Raw genomic sequence first — 23012 nt, 5'->3', positions numbered from 1 at the left:
GGGGAGGAGGATTTACCAGATAGTCAAACCTCAGATTCAGGAGGAGCAATGTGGATTACGTCCTGGTCGGGGAACTGTGGACAAGCTCTATACCCTTAGCAGGGTCCTTGAGGGTGCATGGGAGTTTGCTGAACCAGTCCACATGTACTTTGTGGACTTAGAGAAGAATTCAACCGTGTCTCTTGGGGATTCTTGTAGGGGAGTTCTCCTGGAGTATGGGGTATCGGACTCCGTTACCTTTACGACCGGTCTCAAAGCTTGGTCCGCATTGCCAGCAGTAAGTCAAACTCGTTTCCAGTGAGGGTTGCACTCTGCCAGGGATGCCCTTTGTCACAGATTCTGCTCATAATTTTTATGATTAGCACCGGATTAGGATGCACCTCCCTGGGTGAAGTGTTCGGAGCACGTCACACTGGTAGGAGTCCACGAGAGACCCAGGACACGTTGGAGGGACTACCACAGATAAGCAGCAGAAGATGGATGGATGGAAAATATAAGCTGTGTTGCCTTTATAGATCGTATTAGGTTACTTAATCAGATGCAGCAACTACATGTAGTGCGCCTAGAGGAAAATCAGATCAATCTTTATTTGTACAACCCAGTAATGACAGTAACAAACTGCCGGTGCCTTCCAGCACAATTATTAAAAGGTGACATGTTGCCAAATGAAATAGCAAAAAAACATTTATTTACTTAAAAACAAACAGTTTACAGTTAAATTCATTTAAAAGGTAATCAAGAAATGCATGCATAATTATTCTTTTTTTTCAATAGTTCATAATAATTACTTTTCAATTGCATAGTTTTCTTTTTGTATTGCATTTGTATCAAAACCAACAAAATGAACCAACTTCTTTAAGACATTTAAGGTTTTTACAAAATCAGACAAAACTGACTAAAGTGTCATGTCTCTTTGGCTTTAAAGTATAACAGTTAAACCCCAACAGACTGTATCTGAAACCTGTAATACAATTAAAAAAAAAAAAAAAAAAAAAAAAAAAAAAAACACTCCCAGATGATCTGAAATTCAATTTGCCCTTTAAGATCACACACACACTGGTTTAAAAATTTAACAAACTGTGGACTTCTAAATCATATACTTTTTGTGATGACATTTTAAGTATGAGCTGCTGAATAAACTTTAACTTTGCTTGACACAAGTTACTGTATGATCTTAAGTTAAAACCTCTTCTTTAAACAAAAAAAAAACAAAAGAGGGAGTCTCTTCAGATAGATCCACAGAGAATAAGAGGTTTACACGAAATGTCTTCCTTTTCATCTGCTTTGCCTTCAGCTTGCTGATGATGACCTTAAACTGTCGGTTTCTTTGTCAATACAAATATTAGAAGTCCAATAAATTACTAAAGACCCAATGATGACTCTACTGTAACTCAGGCATCTTATTCTCGTAGCCAGGAGGTGGAGTGATGGGTTCAATGGTTACTGGGTTCTGTGTGGGGCTTCGGATTTGAAGACGGAAGTCCTTCAGGTGTAGTTTGTCTGACTTGATCCTCCTGACCCTCAGGGGCCGCAGGAAACGGCTGGCCCTGCTGGCACTGCGGGTGGGTACGCTGGGGTTATGGGTGAGACTGGATGGTTCAGGTCCAGGCTGATCTCTGCTGGCTGTGGCTTCATTGAGAGGCGTGTCAACAGTGCAGTTCTCAGCAGGCTCCGCCGCCTCGTTTTCTACAGCAGCGATGATGTCCTCGTAGGAAGGCAGCTGGGACGTGCTCTGGCGAAGGTTGCTGTTACGGACGGGGTAGTTCCCACTGCCCACCACCTCGTCGTAGCTTGGCACGTTGTAGGTGTTTGGGTCCGCAGGTCTGGACGTGAACATAAAGGAAAAGACAGAAAACTGCTGAGAACGCATTTCATTATAATAAAGTGACTAAATTTGTGACACAGCGGAGCAGACTTAGCTTGGAGCATGTCGACGAGCTCACTTGAAAGTTTAAAATCCTAAGCACGATGACAGCAATGGTGATAGTGAAGACAGCATAACCTCTGCATTTACAGTCTCTGGCACAATTTCATAAATCCTTATGTTCTTTTATCCATCCACCATTTATTTAAAAACCCTAACTCCACAAGTGTTATGGAAGGTGATATTGTTGGTTTTAAATGTTTTTAAAGCTGCTTTGATTGTGCATTGAGGATTTTGTTTCTTTATCTATTTTACTGAATAAGCTAGCTTTTGTGTTAGATCAGATTGAATTAGCTGAATAAGCTAATATTTGAGGTATTTTCATAATTGCTTCTTTTGTAATTATTATGTGATTACTGTTGGATTTGGTGATTTGACATAAACAAAGATTGGTGGTACATTTTTTTGGTTACATTAGTTAATGGATACCGACACAAAGCTTGTTCAGAAGTATTAAATAGCTACTAAGATGCATTAAAAATGGTGATAATCATTGAATAATCTAATTGTGACACCCTTATGCTGCGTTCACACCAAACGTGTTTCGGGCATCAAAATCATGTCTCACGCCCCTAGATGGACACTTGGGCTCATTTAATCAGACGCTTGTCAGCAGCGTTGAAGACGCTCTGGATGAGTGTTTCAATAAGTTGGAAAGAGAGCACGTTGAGCGCGTTTTGGGGAGGGGCTTCTCTGTTGCCAGTGGTGTTCATACAATGGATGATATTGTGGCGATCAGTTACATTCATAATTCACCCAGTCACTATGAAGTGGTGGGGAACATTGTGTTGAGAAGGCGGTTTTTTTCCGGTCGGATGTATCTTGGTGTGACTCAGTGTGTGCGCTGTGATGTCAGAGGGCTTTAGAGAAGTGTGGATGAATGGAGAACAGTTTGGAGTTCCTTGCTGAACACGCCCCCTCCAACTCCCGTTCATCGGCTCTACATTATCCAGAGAGTGGCTTGGCTTTATTTGCGCCTTGGCGCAGTTTCTGGATTCACCAGAGCTGCGCTCGGAAGAGTCGCTTTCAGCGCTACTGCCGTCTCTCTCGTGCCCAGTTTGACAACCTGCTGACACACATCAGTCTCCTACTAGGACCCCAACTACAGGCGCTCTATTCCAGCAGAAGAGCCTGTCCATCTGCCTCTGGTTAGTGCTTTTTTTTCCTTTCATATTCTGAATTCGTCACAATTGGGGAAAGCTCCTGATTGGTTGACACACCGCGATATGCTCCAAAGTTCAACAATCCCAACTTTAGCATCGGCCACACCGGAGGCGCCGGACGCACGACAAAAGCTTGAAATTTCAAAACGTGCAGCAACGTTTGGTGTGAACGTGCCATTAATCGAAATTGAATCAAATCATGAGGTTCCTTAGTTGGCACACCCCTAATAGGAGTGTCATTTTATGCATTAAAGGGTTTAATTTAATATTTTTACAGTGTTTGAGAGCAGAAATTAAAATGTCGAGATATAAATATCATTACATCATTATTTAGTCTAAAAATATTGAGATATTGGATTGAAGCCATATTGTGCAGGCCTAACTGAAGATATATCAGGATTTCTATATGGCAATATAGACATTCACAAAGTTTAGAAGTTGCTAAGCATGGATCACTGAGAACTTTAAAGCCACACTACAGAACTCACTCACACGTGCTGTCCTCTTACAGGAGAAAAAGCCAAAAGTGGAACATATTGTGCAGCTGTTTGTTAATAAATCTGCAGGTGTGGCATTTTACATACACATTTAACCCACAATTATCTTTCTGGTAAGATTTATTTTGTATATCGCCACTTTGAGAAAAAATATAGAGATATGTGTTTTGGTCCATATTGTCCAGCCTTTACATGTACAGAATAATTCCTGTTGACTAACAACGATGTTCATTAGAGACCAAACATGCAATACTTAAAGATGATTCAGACCAAAGGATGTAAACGTGTTCAGTATTAAACCACAGATGTCACATGGGAAATGTAACAGTGATATCATTGGCATCCCAGGACAATAAAAACCCACTTCCCTGATAATGTTCCCAGTGCGTGTAACTATAGAGCTCTCATGTAGCTGGAGTGCCACAAAAAGTCCTAATCTAGCTAGACTCGTATGTTTGAAGAATGAGTTAAGACACATTGTAGTGCAAGCACCAGTTTTTCAAAATATAATCCCCAGAGCACTACAAAATAAAATAGTTATTAGTTACCCTAAAAAAACTTTATTCCATCTTTAGGGCTTAGCACCAAATGATCCATGGACTGCTAAGTTAACCGTCTGCTGATTGGAGAAATCTAGTCCATCATGTTAGCGCAGACAAACTTACATCAATTTAGAAAGTTTGACAAATAACGAAATAATGTTGATCAGACTTTGCTGCGTAAATGAGGTTTTACAAAGTTTTACAAGATCGTACATTATTTCAAATGACAATTTGCTCACTGTAAATGACATATATTAGATGTTAAATGTATATTTTCTGCTTAAATATTTTTGTTATTGTAAATTTATTTAAAGCAGTGTGGTTCTGCTACCTGAAGGTCACTGGTCGCCTTCTTCACGGGTTTGTGTGTCAGTGATTGATACTGCTTCCTGTGCTCTCACCGCAGCAGCGCTCACAGCAGCGCTCGCAGCAGCGCTCACAGCAGCGCTCGTAAGTTAAGGTAAAAAGCAATGTTTGCTATATGTTTTTAGAGAACAAACCAGTGTATATGATTGATGTGTTTGTACTTGCGCCATAGGTCTACAATAGCTGAGGGTGCACTGCCGCGAGTGGCAGATGCAAGATACACAGAAAATAGCACCCCTGTGAAGGCCAAATGAGGTGAAAAAGCTTTATTCTTTAACTTTTCATGGTGATTACGACACACACAGAAAGAAAAGTGAAATAAATCACCCGTAATAAAAACTCGACGTCTGGTTACTGACTCCAAGAGAATGCTACACTCACTATTTGTAATTCCGGTATTGTCTTCTATGAGCATGTGACCAAGGAATGGATCCGTTTGTGTGCTGAACAACAATGTGTCATATTGAGCTTCTCTCTGCTGCGCTACACTTTGAAAACAATATTAGTTTGCGTCACTGGCCCACGTGAATCTGTGATCAACACAAGAAGCAGATGGCGTTGACCTTCAGATGCTGTTTGAGTTGAATAAAAACACACTTTCACACTCTCTGATGTCATTTTGTGCTTGAGAAGTAAAGAGTAAATGTAAAAAGTGGGTCACCTTAGAAGAAAATAAAAAAATACAATGGTATAAAGTCGGAAGGCTTGATCTACTGAAGTTATTTTACATGAACTGTAGATTCAATTTAATATAAAGACTGTTATGCTAATTATATAGGTAAATGTTTATCTTTATTTTTTATATATTTATGAATAAGGGTGTAACGATTAGTCGACAAAAATAAAATTTAATTGTTGGTGACGTCATCACACGTCTACACGTGGTGGAATTGAAAAGAATAAGAGTGACTGACTTATTTTGTTGTGCTTGGTTTACAGAAAAAAAAAACCCCAACTTGACTAATATATATATATATATATATATATATATATATATATATTAGCTCTCTGCCAGTCCTTTGACTTAAAATGGATGAAACATGTATAGCATTTCCATTTATCTTTTGCATCAAAAACTAATGTTTGAGTATAGTTTTATTGTCTTTATTGTTAACATATACCCTAAAAAACCTCAAGCTAAATTCAAAGCAAATCATTTTATGATTTATTATGTGATTAGTCGATTCAATAATCGATGTTTAGTTGTAGCCCTATTTGTGAAACCATTTAAAAAACATTTTGTGGCATTTTGAAAATAAATCTCTATAAATGCAGTCTGTGTTTCTTTTGGTAATTAATTATTTCCACAATGAGTTTCGCGGAAAATAAAAAATCCCTTCTACTCCAAAAAAAAAAAAAGATGGGAAAAGCATTGATGAGAATCATGTAGTGTGCAGATATTAGCGTACGATAGTAGCTTTTACTCACTCCTCTTGGTCCCTGGCCACGTGATCCATTAACTGCTCTGCAGGCACAGACTGGCTGCTCCTCTGCTGGGCTCTCCTCTTACTTCTCACACCAAGACAGATGGACAACAGGAGCATGCTCACCCCGACTCCCACCAGCACCAGTGCCACAGACGAGGACCTTTTACGATTCTCGTCCGCTTCTTCCTCATCCTCGTTTCCTGGCGCTGCCGTGCTGTTTCCTGGTGGTGCAGACGAGGGGCCCGAGGCCGAGTTCTCTCCATCCAGCGGTATCACCGTCCAAACGATCATGATGATACCCAGGGCGATGAGGCCCACGCCCAGGGCACACAGGGCGTAGTGGGCGCCTGAACAACCTGAGCCTGAGCTGGACGACCGGTTGGGACGGTTGTTTCCACCGCATATATTCTGACTGGAACACATACCTGCAGGACACACTGTGCCAAAATAAGCCATGTTAGTCCATTTAAACCTGCTTTCACACTTTAAACATAAATCAGCTGAATGAAGTCCCCGCTGAGACCACTTTTTGCTCAAAAATAACATCACAAGAAGGAAAAGCTAAGTATTTTTTTTTTAAAAAGCAACAATAACAGACTTGGACTAACAAAACTTGATATTTCAGGTTACAACATGCATTTCCCACAATAGAAATGGTGTCATTGTAGGGTTGGGCAATATACCGGAACTGTGATTTAAGATATATTGAGTTTTTAATTTTGGGGATATAGAAAATGACAATATCGCCTATATAAAGATATATCTATATTTTTTTAACTCGTTATTATTTATACAATCACACAGTACAAATCACATCATACAAGTATTTCATACTATTAATAGAGTACAATCAAACAGTGTCCTTTATAATTTATCCATATTTCTGACATATAAATTTTTATAGCTTATTGTGTATTAAAATATACATTTTAGAAGCTTTCAGAAGAGCATGAACAGCACAGGTAAATATATTTCTTGAGTGCGTCCTACCCCAGACCTTCCCCTAAACAATCCACACTACAGAACTCACTCACACGTGCTGTCTCTTAGAGGAGAAAAAGACAAAAGTGACACATTTTGTGAAACTGTTTGTTAATAAATGTGCCTATGTGGCATTTTGCATTAACAAGAAAGAAACCTGCACTAAGGCAAGAAACTCAAACGATTGCAGGAGGTGGTTGACTTTATTGTTTTGAACAATCAGCACATCATTGTAGTTCAAATGAAGGTTTTTTTTTTTGTCTTTTAAAGATTGTTAATACTTCAGGTACTGTTTTACTAGTGTTGTGAAAAAATGAAAAAGAGCTGGGCATTAGGCTGCCATCAATGATGCCAAGTAGCGGTGTGCTATCTGGCGATTTTTGATTAAATTGTAACGACAATCCACCAAACCACAGAGATCGTAGACCTGGCTGTAGAGCGCATTTTATCCCTTGCAGTGCTGTGTCCCTCAGCCAAAACAAAGCATTTGCTAGTGCGGTTCATGTCAGCAATACAGACACACAGACACACCTTCTTTCATGTCTCCTCCAGGTAGCGACTGTCTTAGAGGGGCCATGTACTGAATGGCTCAAGCCTCAAAAAAATAAATTTTATCCCAAACAAAGTAGTCTGAAAGCACTTTAAAATAACAGCGCATTCAACCTCACATTCAAACACCAATGGGACAGAGCTGCTATGCAAGGTGCTCGTCGACCATTGGGAGCAACTTAGGGTTCAGTGTCTTGCCCAAGCACACTTCGACGCAGACATGTATCGCACTGGGATCGAACCCCCAACTGACCACTATACCACCTGAGCCACGGTCGCCACACTACAGAATTTAATCACACATTCCAACCAACCACACTGGCTGCTATTCATCCATAAATCTGTTCTTGGACTACTGCCTTCTTACTTGACCACATAGTTGATCAGGTATAGTAACCATCATGGACTACGATCTCAGGATTTTACTAAAATGGTTGTTGCCAGAGTCAGAACAAAACTGGGTAAGACTGCCATAAAATATGCCGCCCCCTCTTCATGGAACAGTTTCCAGATTGACATGAAACCAACAGATCTGGTCACTGTTGGAGAATTTAAATCTTTGTTAAGGGACTGGGCAAGAGCTAGTCTTGGACAATGTGACTGTTTTTAAATCTGACTTCATCTTGTTTTGAACTTGTGTCTCCAGAACTGCTGGTTATTGATGTACTGATGTATGAATGTATTTATTGTTGTTGTAACTGTGTCTGATGTTGCCATGCCAGGTCCCTCTTGAAAAAGAGATTTCTAATCTCAATGAGGCTTTTATCTGGTTAAAAAAAGGACATAATAAAAAATAGGGGTGTTGAAAAAAATCGATTCTGCGATTCATCGTGGTATTACGTCAATCTCCATGAAATCTTGCGACATGATGGACTTTACCTCTGACAGTGGAAATAGCTAGACGACACAAACTAAACCCTCACATACAGTAAATGTTTCATTAATGTCACACATTGCATGCAATTTCAGTGCATGATCACAGGGCACATTTGGAGCATAGAAATATAAAATTAATAACTCTATTAATGATGTTTGGCATGATTTCCAGGAGTTTAATTAATAGCCATTAATATGACATCTAATGAGTAAATTTTATATCTCTATGCTTCAGCTGTGAAGGGAAGCTGTAAAACAGGTTGTTAAGACAGCAGTTTATAGACACACACACACACCATGATGGTGGTGGACTGACCCACAGGAAACACACACTGGGACACAACGAGGAGAAGAAAGAAGAACAAAGTTACACCATCTGACGGTTTTTGTACTTGATAATCCTAAACATATACCAAGTTTAACAGTTTACCATTAAATTCTGCCTCCAGCTGAAGGTTGACTACATCAGTTATTATCTGTGACAGCAGATAAATGAACTTCACGAAGTTTTATGCACTGTTAGTCACATTCAATCACATGCACACTCACACCAATGAGGACACACATCCTTGGCATCAGAATTTAGTAGTCCTACTGTCTATAAATGAAACACATAATAAAACAAGCAACTAGTGTTCAATACTAGATTTAAAGCCGTCTCTCAGTTTTCCACCATATCCTAATGTGCACTCACTGTTGTCAAGTGTTATATTTGCTTGTCTGCCTCCAACTAGGCCTGGGCGATAAGGACCAAAATTCATATCTCGATATTTTTTCTCAAAATGGCGATATACAATATAAATATGATAAAATATCAAGATTTTTAATTCAAATAAAGTCAAATTATAAAAAGAATTCTGGTCAAATTTGTTGATGCAAAATGCCACATTTATTAACAAACAGCTGATCAATATGAGCCACTTTTGGCTTTTTCTCCTCAAAGGGACAGTACATGTGAGTGAGTTTTGTAGTGTGGCTTGTTTAGGGGAAGGTCTGGGTCAGGATGTACTCAGTGATCATTTAACTGTGCTTTTCATGTTCTGAGAAGTAGCAAAACCAGCAACTCCTCCTATTAGTATTTTAATACTAAACATGATAAAAAAAAAAAAAGGCAATTTTGCCATTTTCTATATCACCAAAATAGACATCTCGAATATCTTAAATCTTGATATATTGCCCAGCCCTAGCTCCAACATGTATTTTTACCTGCAGATGGAAAGAAATATTGTCTAAAACAATAGATTTGTATACAGATGTACTTTATGCATAATATGAATATGTCCTCTTTACTCTCTTTAGTAGTTACACACTTAACATCAGTGTTTCTCAAATAGGGGTACATGTATCCCTCGTGGTATGCGATCATACTACATGGGGTACTTGAGAGAGGGAGAGAGTGGAACATTTACAAATTAAAGCATTAATCATGTTTTATTGCCATTGTTGATGAACAGAATTCACAACTAGGAATTTGCTTTGGCTTACAGGTGCATACGATATACATTACAATCATTTTAATTCAAATTAAGTTTTACCAGAAAGACAATTCGGGGTTAAATTTGCTGACGCAAAATGTCACACAGGCACATTTATTAACAAACAGTTTCACAAAATGTGCCACTTTTGCCTTTTTCTCATCTAAGGGACAGCACATGTGAGTGAGTTCTGTAGTGTGGCTGGTTTAGGGGAAGGTCTGGGTCAGGATGCACTCACTCAGAAATGATCTAACTGAGCTTTTCAAGCTGTTCTGAGAAGTAGAAAAACAGCGACTCCTAAAACAAGTACTTTGAACCTAAATAAACATATATATATATATATATATATATATATATATATATATATATATACACGATATTGCAATTTTCTACATCTCTAAAACTGAAAACTTGATATATCTTGAATCTCAATATATCGTCCAGCTCTATAGGAATCAACAAAAATGACCAAATAGTGAGAAAGTTGGCCACGCATGCGCACTGGGAGGCCAGGTTTGGCTAATGAAAGACCAGTGACGTTTCACACCACTATAGTATGGGTGTGTCCTCCTTAACATGGGCACAGGTAAAGATTTAAATACTGTTTAATAAATAAATAACTTATTGTAGTCACCAAAAGGCTTTAAAAGCTAAGGCGTAACATTGAATGAGTGTTAATGTATAAAAAGAATCTCCAAAAGACACGACCTGAGCCGTTAGGGAGGAGGACCTCCACCATGACAGGTCACACCATGTTAACCTGCTTTACTCGGACACAGCGGGGGTAGAAGTGCTCACACTGACTAAACACACACATCCTCCATGAGAGCCTCACCATGAGGGGACCAGGGGGAGACCCTTACCTTTTCACTGAGCACTGTCCGAGGACTTCCCGCTTCTCATCGGTGAGTTACCTGAGAAGCGCAGGTGTTTTCAGGAAGGGGGACCGGAAGAGGAGCATAGAGGAAGGGGGTTGCAGCTCAGCGGCCTGCCTGCGATACAACACCCAGGCCGGGTAGACACTGACAGTGGGACCCTCGGTAGGTACGATAGAAGTTAGCATGAACTTTGTAGAAGATAATAACCGCAGTGTTTCCTGAGTGGAACGTGCAGTGCCTCTGGGGGCCTGTTCTCCACCTGGTCCTAGTGCTACTCATGTAACCTTCCTCTGGTACGAGTTAGTCCCACAGGGACACGCCCACAGACAAACCACAGGTACACAATATATGTAAATATATAATAATAATGATTTATTACATTTAAAGAAAATATTTGATTGGAAAACACTATTAAAGTTCAGGTTCATTTTGTGGTAATATCTAAAAGGGCTGTATTATTATTATTATTATTATTATTATTATTATTATTAATCAGGACAGTTACCCAAAGTTCATTTTCTTCCCCCAATTTATTCACATGTTTTTCTGCCGTTGTTTTGTTTTGGTTTTAGATTTAATTTAATTATTATTATTTTTTTTTAGCTTTTTCCAATTTATGTCCGTCCCACAGTTGTATATTTGCACTTATATGCTATGTTTTACTTTTGCGATGGTGTTGCTGCAATGTGTGAATTTCCCATATGGGGATCAGTAAAGGTTTAATCTATTCTAAATACATCTTCATTGTTGGCCTCTCTGTTCTGTCTTTATTACAGATTAGATTAGGTTATTAACTTGTTTTTTTCTTCCTTACAAAAGCATAATTTATTAATATGTATTCCATCCCAAAGATGGGGTAATATTACTCTAGAATTACATTTTCCTGCCCAACAAACTGCGGCTCAATCATGTTTCCTAAACTTTTCAGTTCAATGTTATCAGTGGCTGTTTGTACATCTATTAAATAACTAAAACATAAGCTTGACTTTGTGCACAGAAAGAGAAAATGATCACAACTAACTTTGTTTGATTTTAGATTTGATTTATTTACAATCTCACAAAGGGGCGAAACTAAACTGCATTATAGACTATTATAGATTATTTCATTGGGAATATTTTTATTACAAAAAAATTAAAAATAATAGATTGTCATATGTGTATCTGCACACTGTACATATTAAATACCTGTTATGGTTTATAAATTATGTTATACATTTTTCATGTTGGTAAATGTGGGCAGAGAGAAAAGTTATTTCAATTCCCTACTAGTCTTGTAAGTAGAATTGACAATAAAGCTGACTTTTGAGTTTGATTTGTATTTTACAATTTTTTATTAAATGTCAAACTTCATCTATCCATTACACATACTGTATTTCTAATTTTCTTACAGAGCCTTTTAATAATGATTAAATCAGACCAATAAAAAAAAAAACATTGCTAGAATTCTTTGGCTAATCCAACACTTGCATTGACATTGCCTTACATGAATACGTGTGATACTGCAAATAGCTTCAGAAGCTAACCTGGTGTATTTGTACAACTGAGTTTATCCCCCACCACACCCTCTGGCCTTATTCCTTACACACCCTCCACTACATTCCCCGTGAACCACTGCTCGACTGATGAATTCACTGACAATGAACATTCATTGTTGTCAAAAGTGTAGGATCTTTTTACGTAACGTACATGAGAAGAAAAAAAAAACACAAACTTTGGGGAAACATTTTTTCCACATGAGGTCATTTTTATTTCTTTGACATCAATTGTGGTCATTTGTATTAAAAAAAGAAAACAATTACACACACAACTGTGTACAACAGGTGACCGTGTTTCCACACTGTTGTGAATTTGAGGCTTTTTGACAGTTTGGCGAACGACTGTATAAAAGTGCTTCTCCATTTTTTTTCCCTTCCTCCCTCTGCCCCCCCTGTACATGTTTGAACTGGTCCAATCTTCCCTCTCTGCTTGTTGACTGATGGAAACACCAGCCAAAAAAATAGTAGAACAACAGGTTTGGTCCCAGTTTGAATCAACAGGTTTTCAGTCTCACACACGACTTCAAACAGATCAATGACAGAAGGGATTTGTAAGCCAGTGTATGCATTCATAGTGTACCAGTAAACTTTGTCAATATATTTAAGGTTATAATTGAACATTTTTTTTAAGATTAAACACATGGAATTATTTACATATATACATCATTAGTTTATTAATCCAACAATTTCATTATTTTCTGTATAAATCTCAGAGGATATATTTGGTAAGCAATATTTTATTCTTTACATCCTAATAAAACTTTCTGAAGATTGTTTTTTATTCACTAAAACAAGTGTGATAAGAATTCTAATAACTTGTGTTTAGGTTTATGTGCTGAGTTGAATGTACAGCGTCTGTAAAGTGCAATAAAGTCCAGACTTCAACCTCTTTGGGGGTCCACGAGGGTGAGCAATGAGATAATGGGGAGGTGACACCGCTTGCCCCCCTTCTCTGGCCATGCTACTGTTTGACACACCTGTATTAGATGCTACATCTGTTGTTTTAGGTACAAAAAAGCTTTTTGGAAGCTAGTTTCTACCATTTCTATTGCCATTTTCAACATCCTATTTATTCATTTTTAGTACAGTCTCAGAAACTGTTTCTCTGAGTCTTTGTGAAACATGTAGACCAAGTTAAATCTTGGATTTTCTGAAGGTATTTCAATACTCTATACATCCCAAAGAGTTGCAATGTCTCAAACTCTTCCTCATTTGCTTACTTGTAGTGTAAATATACTTTGTGTGTAGTTGACCAAAAATCAAAACTGTACAAATGAACCTGCAGGGTTGTGTCTATTGGTTTGTCATTTATGAAATCCTTTGAAACATGAGGAAGTCCAGGCTTATGTAAAAGCACCAAATCTTTTTGGGATAATTCAGCGAAAGACTATTTAAGAGACATGAATTACAAGTTATAGAAAATGCTGCCACAAGGGTCTTACTGTCATAGAAGGCTTCATTATAGCACTGACATATGGTACATTTCTGTGTTATTGCCACAAGCCCTTTTTAATTATTTTTTTTTTTAGCTACTTTTAATTGGTTTAATAACCAAAGCTGATAATGATTGTCCTGTTTTTTTTACTCCTACTTCAACTTTAGTTCAACCATTTCTGTTTAGACAACAATGTATTCAACCAATGTTGGTTTATAATGTCAAAACCAAAAAAGTGGTAAAACCACATGAAATCACTTCATTTCTAAAGTCCAAAGCTGACAAGTGTTGTTCACCCTTGGCTGTAAAGAAAAACTCTCAGACGTTGGTAATCTCAACGCTCTTGTAGGTGTGCACAGGGCTGCCTTTAGCTCGAGGTACCAGCTGGACTCGGGCGTCTCTGGGTAATGAACCACAGCTGCCGTGAAAACCCAGAGTTTGCTCCACAGAGTGACTGTTTGCGCGCAACCTCAGTGGACTCTGAATGGTCAGAGAAACATAGAGAACACAGTGTGAATCTTCTTTCAAGATCTCATTTTCTAAATACACACAGTTTTATCAGGAACTGCTGAGATAGCACATAGAGTATGTTCAATCCTATCATCTATATGTTTATATGTTATAATAGTAGTGATAGTAATATCAAAATGTTGGTACATTGAACAGCAAGACACCTTTCCCAGAGACAAGTAAATGACAATTAGCATGTAATTGCTTGTGGGTTTGTGATGGTGACCTGTAAAGGGTGCACCATGCCATACACCACATATGTAATTATTTACTATTTGGCCCGCATGTGTGTTTATTTAGTATTTGGCCCGCACGAGAAAGTAAAAATGACAGAGAAAACATGAATCATTTTGTAAATGATGCTCAAACAATATTTGCAGTTTTCCCAGTGCTTATATCACATGATTGCAGTCATTTTTTATCTTTCAAATTGTTTTTCAAACTGTTGAAAAAAACTAAAAAATCATACAAAATCCTTCAATTTTCCTCAAAAGACAGTATAACATAATATTTCCCTTAAATTATTAGACATTGGTCAAAAAATATAGGACATTAAAAGTGAAGATCCTGTTGGGTCTGATATCTGTCACTTATTGCTTGGATATTGTCAGTTTCTTACATATTTAGTATTTTATAATAATAATAATAATGGTTTGAATTTATATAGCGCTTTTTTCTAGCACGTACAATGACCAATATTAATTCACGCCAGTCACTCACATCAATCATACCAGTGATGATAAGCTATAATGGAGCCACAGCTGCCCTGGGACATACTGACAGAAGCGTGGCTGTCATTTCAAGGTAAGGTAAGGTAAGGTAACTTTATTTGTCATTGCACATGTTATATAACATGGGAGGACAGGAGCAGGAGAACTGTGGGTCACCACAAGGGCGGCGCCCCGTATGTCTTAGATGAGAAGTGGAAAACAGGAGGTAAGAAGAGGAGGGGGAAAAGGCAGGTCCCAAACTAAGCTCCTTTAGTAAAGTGCACAGTGTGGGATTTCCCACCTATGGCCCCTCTGACCACCACCGACATTCATGCACAATTCAAACCCATTCTTACAAGGCAATTTGGGAAAAGTGCCTTGCCCAAGGACACAACGACAATGACTCAGCTAGAGGGGTAACCCCCAACCCTTCTGTAATTAGATGACCCACTCTACCACTGAGCCACAGTCACCCACTATGTATATGTATATGTAGAAGTGCAAACTAGGACACAATAATGTTGAAATTACTTATTTTCCCACATAAAAGCTGTGGCCCACTTGTGATCAAACTGCTCCGTTTTTGGCCCCTGAACTAAAATGAGTTTGACACCCCTGCCTTAGACCCTTAGTAAACTCAGCTTATGTGATTGTGTTTTTATTATAGAACCTTGAAAAAGTAGAATTCACTACCTTTCTCCTCAAAGAGGCTCGCTCATCAGTAAAATGATTAGGATTCACAGGTGGTGAGGAACCAATCAGCTCCTTGCCTTGGTCTGCATCACTGTGAACAAAATCCATCATCATTGACATGCGCTAGGGGATTATTGAAATGATCACAGTCTGTGTTGTGCTTATTTTATGATGAAATTAAGCAAATAAATGAATATACTGTGTAGAAAACATCATCCTCAGTGAGTAAGAAAATGTGTGATCATCTTTTTGATTGGGCTACTGAGTCTTTGTTAATAGTTATTTTGTCACTGGCAAGGAAATGTGTTCTTCTAAAATGGTCATCTTCTCAGGTACCTACAATAGAAATACGGTTAACTCAGATATCTTTGATTTTCCCTTTAGAAAAAATTACTTTTGAGATTAATGAGAAACAAGATATGTTTTGGCAAATATGGACACGATACAATCTTATTTACAAATGTGATCTAATTGTTTGTTTTTTTTGTTTTTGTTTCTTTTTTTTGGGTTAGCTACTTTTTGTGTCTGTTGTGTTTTTGTGTTTATTCATTTTTGTATTGCTTTTTGCAGCATCAATTTATTATAATATTTATTGTGGTCATGGCGGTGGTAACGATGATGGCAATGTCACATGTTTTCACCGTTGCCATACGGCATATAGGTTGTGCAGGCTCGGAGGACGATGGTATACTCTGCAGAATGCACAGGTATTCTGTGGGGTACCTACATTGTCTGCTTTGCCTGTAATTGTGTATATTGAGTGTAACAAGGGTGGGACGGGGCTCTGTGTTCTGCACTTTATTGTGTTGGTGTGTGACTTTTGTGAAGCCTTGATTGTTTTTTGAACTTATTGTCATACAAATATAAAAGAAACTCTTAATATAAATTACAAAACAAGAAAATGCGTGGCCCTCTACCTGTGAGGGACTGTGACCAATCTCATTTCTTCGTAGAGATGACGATGTAGCATGTGTTTGTTGTTGGGAATCTCCAGAGCTTTGGCCATTGCATCTGAGTCAAACGACTGGTCTAAAGCTATCACTGCGCCATGGATCCCTTTGCCCTGAAGATTCTCTGCATATTCCTGCAGAGCAAGCAAACACAACTATTAGAGCAGTAACAATAAAAACAGAGGTAGAGCAAAAAACGACAGCGCTAATAATGATTTTTAGGTTTGTTTTCCTCCATTGTTCTCTTGAGTCCTGCAGCAAAGCTATTACAACATCTTAAATGTGTCTTCAGTATCTATTCTGTAAAGGTGATATACTGTATCCTACTCAAGTAGAAGTACTAATACTTGATTGAAATTGTACTCAAGTATAAGTAAGTCATACATAAAATACTCAAGTACAAGTAAAAAGTAGCTCAAACAAATAGTACTCAAAGTAAAAGTTACTGGTTACTTTCAACCCCCGCATTCATTTTTGGTAATAAATCTTGCCATGGCTCCCTTGTATACAGTAAACATCTCATGTATAAACTTAAAAAGAAAGAGACCAAATTTTGCACAATGTGAACTTAATTTATTTTCCACAAAGGCATCTGTAAAAAATAAAAGGTTTGTCAAAATGTACAATTGTTTTTTAAATAAAATAAAAAAATAAATTGTCAGACTCTAAGTATAGCTAAATTTATGAACTCTAAATAAAACAGAGAAAATAACCAGCATTCAATGCCGTTTTGGCACCGTACATTACGGTTAATCTGATTGGTCGGCTATAATATGAAGCATTTCATTGTTTGTCTGGTCATTTCATTTCATTTGCAGTTTCACAATGTTTGTTGATAATTTTAAAGCAAAAAAAATAATTTACTCAGTAACGGTTGGGTGTAAAAATGTAAAAATTCTTCTAAAATGTACATAAGTACAAGTAAAATGACTGATTTAGAAATATACTCAAAAAAGTAAAAGTACCAAAAAAAAGCAACTCAATTACAGTAACATAATCCATTACTTTCACATCTGCTATTCTGGTACAAAGCAGGAATCCTGCCACTGACCCACCCACCTTGAGGTCTATATTTCGAATCCACTTCATTACACGGTGACACGTCCAAACTATGGGGTCACAGTTCTGGTGCTCACAGTTTGACCGTCGTACCTGCAGAGCCTTAATATGAAACACAACACACGAATGATGCTGTAGCAAACTAAAGTAGGCACCGTCATCAGGAAATGTGGCACCATTCTGACCTCCTTATCAAAGCCCAGCTTCTGCAGCAGTTGGATAGCCAATAGCAGACTGGTCTGGTGGAAGTGGTCACTGATGTTCAGGAACCTGTCCAGATCTCTGCGGCTCAGGGAGTTCAGCACTCGTCCATCAACTAAGTGAGTGTGGAATGTTTGGGAGTACTGGGATAGACCCACGTCACTCAGCCATGATGTTGAAACCCAGTAGTGGTCCAGCTCAGAGGCTTTGGATAATCTGGAAAAAAGACAAACCTGGGATCAAACATTGTAAGGAATGGAACTGATTCTACAAGTAGCCCCAGACTGCTTAAAAAAAGCTTTCCGGAAAAATATAGTTCACATTTCCCAGTGTTAGTTTGGACAGCAAATGTTTATTTAGTTTGTCTTTTAATTGAAGTATGTAAATGTAGTTTCAGTCAAAATGTAGTCATCAGGACTATTTCAGTTAGTTTCGTTTTAGTCAACTAAATGACATTACGATTGTAGTCGATTAAATCTGTAAAGACCCTAAATGCTACGTTCGTGTACAGTACTTTGGTAACTGTACCAATAGCACTGGGGGATGTGCATACGGCAACCGTACAAACAGACACTTTCTTTAAAAAATTATTCTGACATCTTGGTTTCTCTCTTAGTGCCGGAACACATGGCATTTGTTATGATTATGATTTACAAATGAATCATTGTTTCGTCCCATGTGACAACATTACAGTTTTGTTTTTAATAGTTGCCGAAAAATATAAATACATTCTGATTTAGTTTTTGTAAAGACTGTTTTTTTTTTCCAACAAAAAAAAAGAGACGATAAAAGAGCACTGCATTTTCCAACGAATAAAGACTCATTCAGTAATCCATATTGACGGCTTACCCCTGCTCCCCCTCAGCTTTCCTGTAGTCTTCAATGGCCAGTCTTACTTTCCTTCGATGGATTGGATTACTAATTCCCAAACCCAGCTCCAAGTCATCATCAGTCAGGCCCAACAGGACCTTAAACCACAAAAAACAATTATCTATGAGAAAACATCAACACATTTAGTAGTTACACACAAATATATTTAAAAAAAAACTCACAGACTTCTGAATAATATGTACCAGAAGCGTACCTTGCCACTTTTCACGTTTTCCGAGCAGGCTTGGAGGTACATCGGCATTCCCATGACCACCTCCATCCAGGCCTGGACTGCACCTGCCCTCCACAGCGACATGCATGTGGTTCGTGTGATCTCTGCCTGCTGAAGGCGGTCCAGCTGCTCCTCTCCATCAGACAGGCTCTGCTGTGTGAGGCTGTCACAGTCTGAGTTGATTGAGGAAAGGTTATGAATGGTGTTGCAAACAGGAGAGTTTCAGGGTCAGAAGGGACAAGAAGACCAAAAAATATGATGCATCAGAGACAATCTGACAGAAAATCTTATGATGTAGAAACAGTCGTATACGGTATATATACCTCTGTGTTTTATTGTGGGCAGTAGCTATACCTACGGTTGCGGTATCAATATACCGACATTCTTTCCGTATCGCAGTGCCCCTCATTGGCCAGTTTAGGTCACGTGACTAAGACTAAACCTAACCGTAACCCTAAAAATAGTTGCGATATTGAGAACCTAACCCGCTACGTACGTGTACTTCGGTAACCGTACAAATAGACACTTTCTTTAATGTATGCCGTGTTTGATCTTTGTATACGTTGTAAAATTCAGATGATTTTTCTCTAAGTGTACCACTAGAGGGTGCCAGTTTGTGCCACGAGGGAAACTTCCCTAATTCTTTGGATTTAATCTTATTTAGATTATTTTCCAAAGTTCAAACCAGGGTTAAGGTCAATTACATTATTCAGTTACAAATACGTGTTCAATTATCCATGTTCAATTACAGTGACCGGAATTTTTTCCAATTACAATTAAATAGTTTTTTTTTTTTATCTTCAGAAAGTCATTCTCAATTATTAAATTTTAATTAAAATTAATCACAATTACTGAGCTTGAAATAAATGAACTAATAAAAGTTAGCCTTCTGTTAGCATCTCTTATATGGGTCCTAAAAACAAATATCTATCATCTAATTTCCTTCCTATCTATTGGTTACCTTGTTAGGCTTCCTAATCAATGATATATTTAATATTTTTGGTTTGGGCGTCTCAACCTTTTTTGTCTCGGTATACACATTTTTTTGTAAATGGTAAAATGTGTCAAAGCTTGATATGAACCATAGTAATTGTTAATTACTTGTGTGTAGAACTGTACATAGAACTGTAACACGGTTTCCCAGTTTTGCGTAAAGATTCTACGGTAATTGACCATTTTTATTGAATTTTCATGTTAATTACCGTACAATTACAAAGTCAATTATCTAAACTCAATTACAACAGCAACATATTTTAATAATTACAATTATAACTACGCCATATGATGATAAACCCTTTTAATATTTGAATAATTGTAATTAATTATTAATTATGCAATTATAACTGACCCCCAACCCTGATTCAAGCATTAGAAAGCTTGCATCAATACAACCAGAGCAAGTTCTCCGTATACTAACCTAAAGGCTACCAGTGTTTAAATAAGATGATAAAATAATATCAACTCAGACACGTTCTACCAGGAAACATCATCAGCGAGAGTCAACAGAGCAGGATCTAACACACATTGAAAATGGACTCATTTGATTTAGATTTGAATATTTTTGCGAAGGAAAATAAAATAAAAGGTTTGTAAGTGGTTAGAAAATCCATTTTTTTATGTTAATAATATAAAACATATAAACTATCTCATGTGTGAGAGGAATTAAAGTGATATAAATACTGGGATTATTCATAAAACGTCACACTTCTGCTCATCTCAGAGACCCGAGACAATGATTGATACCAGTCCAACGAATCCAGGACATGAGACCTGATTCGTCTCCACATGCCGACATAGAGGCTGCATGCAAATCCTTCCAACATATCTCCAAGAAAGCCTTAAGGAAAACCAAAACTTGTCTTTTCCACTGGATATGACATGATATGAATAATCCCTGGAGAGCAGGAACAGATGGCTGGTAATCACAAATGAACATGAGGAGTTACTTACTGGCAGGAGAGAAGTCGCCATTAAAAACAATGGCAGGAGGAGACGAGGAGACACATTGGACTGGGACACAAGAACAGGATCACTCATGGTACAGAAGATGTGAGCACTTACTGGTTTTTATTTCTAAAATATTTCATTTCAATCTCCATTTTCAAAAACCACTAAAACCTCCTCCACATCTGATAAGGTCAGATAAATATTGGATGTGATCTCATGTTAGTAATTTGTTTTTAAATAAAATACTTTAATAAATTTCACCTTTAAAACAACATTTACTGAATTACAAAGCATTTTGACTTATTGGAGCCACATTTGATAGAAAGGAGGAGGAATTTTACTTAAAGTAAAAAACAGTAAATAGAAAAAAAAAAGAAGGTGGGGCGTGCATTCATAATGCAAAGGGATACAACTCTGCTAAAAACAGTGGGGAAGGGAAACACAGAAGAAAAAACATATTGAGGACATTACTCATTTAATTGGCAATGAAGGGACATCTAACCAAAACACAGAGGTTCATGCACATGTTTGATGCACATTCCTTGGTCTCTTATTGGCACGATTGATCAGACGTAAACAATGTAATGAGCCTGGTCTAATGTTACAATGTTGTAATGTAATACAAACAGAAGTGTTCAACCTTTGGTTACTGCACAATGTTCTAAAAGCAGGGGAGAAAAGTGCCAAAGTAAAAACTGTTAGGAATGACATTAATCCACTCTAATGAAGTTAGTTTTTGATTTATGGATGATTCATCAAGTCAGTAATGATATATAAAATGACTGCGAGTCATATTTTCAGAACACATTTTAAAACTTTTCCTTTTTTTTTTTAATAACTAAAGCAATAATTCCTCTGTTGCTGAGGGCAACTAGCCTAGAATAATAAGAGAACTTCAAAAAAAAAAAAAAAAAAAAAAAAAAAAAAGTCAGAGGCATAATAAGAACATCTGCCAAGAGACAAAAACAATGACACAGTGAAACACTTGGTTCAATAGCTCCTATTTACATATAAACAGCAGTCCTTCAAGTCTCTAGTGTGTTTGTTTTTTAAAAACACACAAAAAACATAAAACACAACTGGGTTTTTACAGCATAACAATTTCTACATATAATTGTAACCCCATGTATATATTTTTATGCATGTAAACATATATACATATGCATACATGTGCACCTATAAATATATATCCAATTTACAAACATACATCTTTAGGTCGATTCACTGTACATGTCGGGCCATATAATTTCTTTCTTTAAAATTAATATCCAGTCAAACCCATAGAAGGAGCAGTCTTCACATACAGTTAGAGACGAGTAGACACACACGCACACGCACACACACACACACGCACACACTCGGTATCACCAGTCGGCATCCTCCTCTATGTAATAATCAGGGGTGGCTGTACCATCAAACAAGCCAGGGTCCAGTGACTTGCGCTGTTTGCCTCGAGCAAAAACCCGCGATAAGGATCCGAGAGTCATCTTCTCCTTCTTCTTCTTACGCTTCTGGTCCTCCAAGTCCTCCATGGACTGAAGAAGAACAAGTAGAAGAAGAAGTAGAAGTAGTCACATTTTTTTCAGAAGCATACAATAATTTATTGAATTTTAATAATGTATATTTATACACATTTGATCATAATATTCATAGAATTATAGTAAATAATGGTACACTATATGTAGTATGGACTTGTGAGTGCACTTAAGACATTTCTTCTGAATCAGAATCCTTTGAAGTCATACGAAAAAAGTACAATGAAATTGGTTGCAATCCCATTCAGTGCAAGAGAAACTATAAAAATAAATTCACAAACTGAAATTCTGCTTATGTGTACTATACTATATTATCTTTGAAAAGATAATGTGCAAAACTCCATCCTTTCACTTTTTAGTGTCTGACTAATAATATAAATAAACATTTGATTATTGTTATATAATTAATTTTCAGCAACAGTTACTACGGAATATAAAATAACAAATCCCGATAATAAATGGGTATTTTACTGCTTAGTTGTGAGTTGACCTTATTATGTTTCATCAGTAAGTGTTTCTATTATGTTTCTACTACTAAAGTAGACATAATGTTTTCTTTAATCACAAAGTAAACAGACTTACATCAGGGGTAAAAATAAACTCAAAACAACACTAAAAACTCCACCATCACCAGAGAAAAGACAGACTGGGCTCATC

General features: G+C 37.4%; 3 protein-coding genes across 5 annotated transcripts in view; all 3 read right to left on the bottom strand.

The window, feature by feature from the left end:
* Window positions 1-993: 993 nt before the first annotated feature.
* On the bottom strand, window positions 994-10952 carry tmem51b (transmembrane protein 51b). The gene is made up of 3 exons (XM_028446905.1): window positions 10664-10952; window positions 5921-6356; window positions 994-1823 (listed from the first exon to the last, which is right to left on the bottom strand). The coding sequence occupies exons 2-3, from the start codon at window positions 6340-6342 to the stop codon at window positions 1382-1384; spliced, it is 864 nt and encodes a 287-aa protein (XP_028302706.1). The 5' UTR covers window positions 6343-6356; window positions 10664-10952; the 3' UTR covers window positions 994-1381.
* Window positions 10953-12484: 1532 nt separating this feature from the next.
* LOC114462966 (kazrin-A-like) lies at window positions 12485-19092 on the bottom strand (the record flags this gene model as incomplete). The annotated part of the gene is made up of 7 exons (XM_028446112.1): window positions 12485-14128; window positions 15562-15652; window positions 16479-16645; window positions 17571-17672; window positions 17756-17987; window positions 18621-18739; window positions 18856-19092. Coding segments are annotated over 7 exons (1110 nt in total), but the record flags the coding sequence as incomplete, so codon positions are not given.
* A 1820-nt stretch (window positions 19093-20912) lies between these two features.
* The window catches only part of kaznb (kazrin, periplakin interacting protein b), a 108160-nt gene continuing 106060 nt past the window's right edge, over window positions 20913-23012 (bottom strand). For 2 of the 3 annotated variants that reach the window (XM_028446419.1, XM_028446421.1), the window contains one exon: window positions 20913-22355. In XM_028446419.1, the coding sequence (XP_028302220.1) occupies window positions 22185-22355 (171 nt within the window). In that variant the 3' untranslated portion in view covers window positions 20913-22184. The remainder of the gene's footprint in view (window positions 22356-23012) is intronic. The other variant, XM_028446420.1, reaches the window with a different exon arrangement.

This window comes from Gouania willdenowi, chromosome 5 (assembly GCF_900634775.1).
Source record: "Gouania willdenowi chromosome 5, fGouWil2.1, whole genome shotgun sequence".
In the NCBI taxonomy this organism is placed as follows: Eukaryota; Metazoa; Chordata; class Actinopteri; order Blenniiformes; family Gobiesocidae; genus Gouania; species Gouania willdenowi.
The sequence above is the reverse complement of the archived record's forward strand: the minus strand, read 5'-3'. Positions and strand labels throughout refer to the sequence as shown.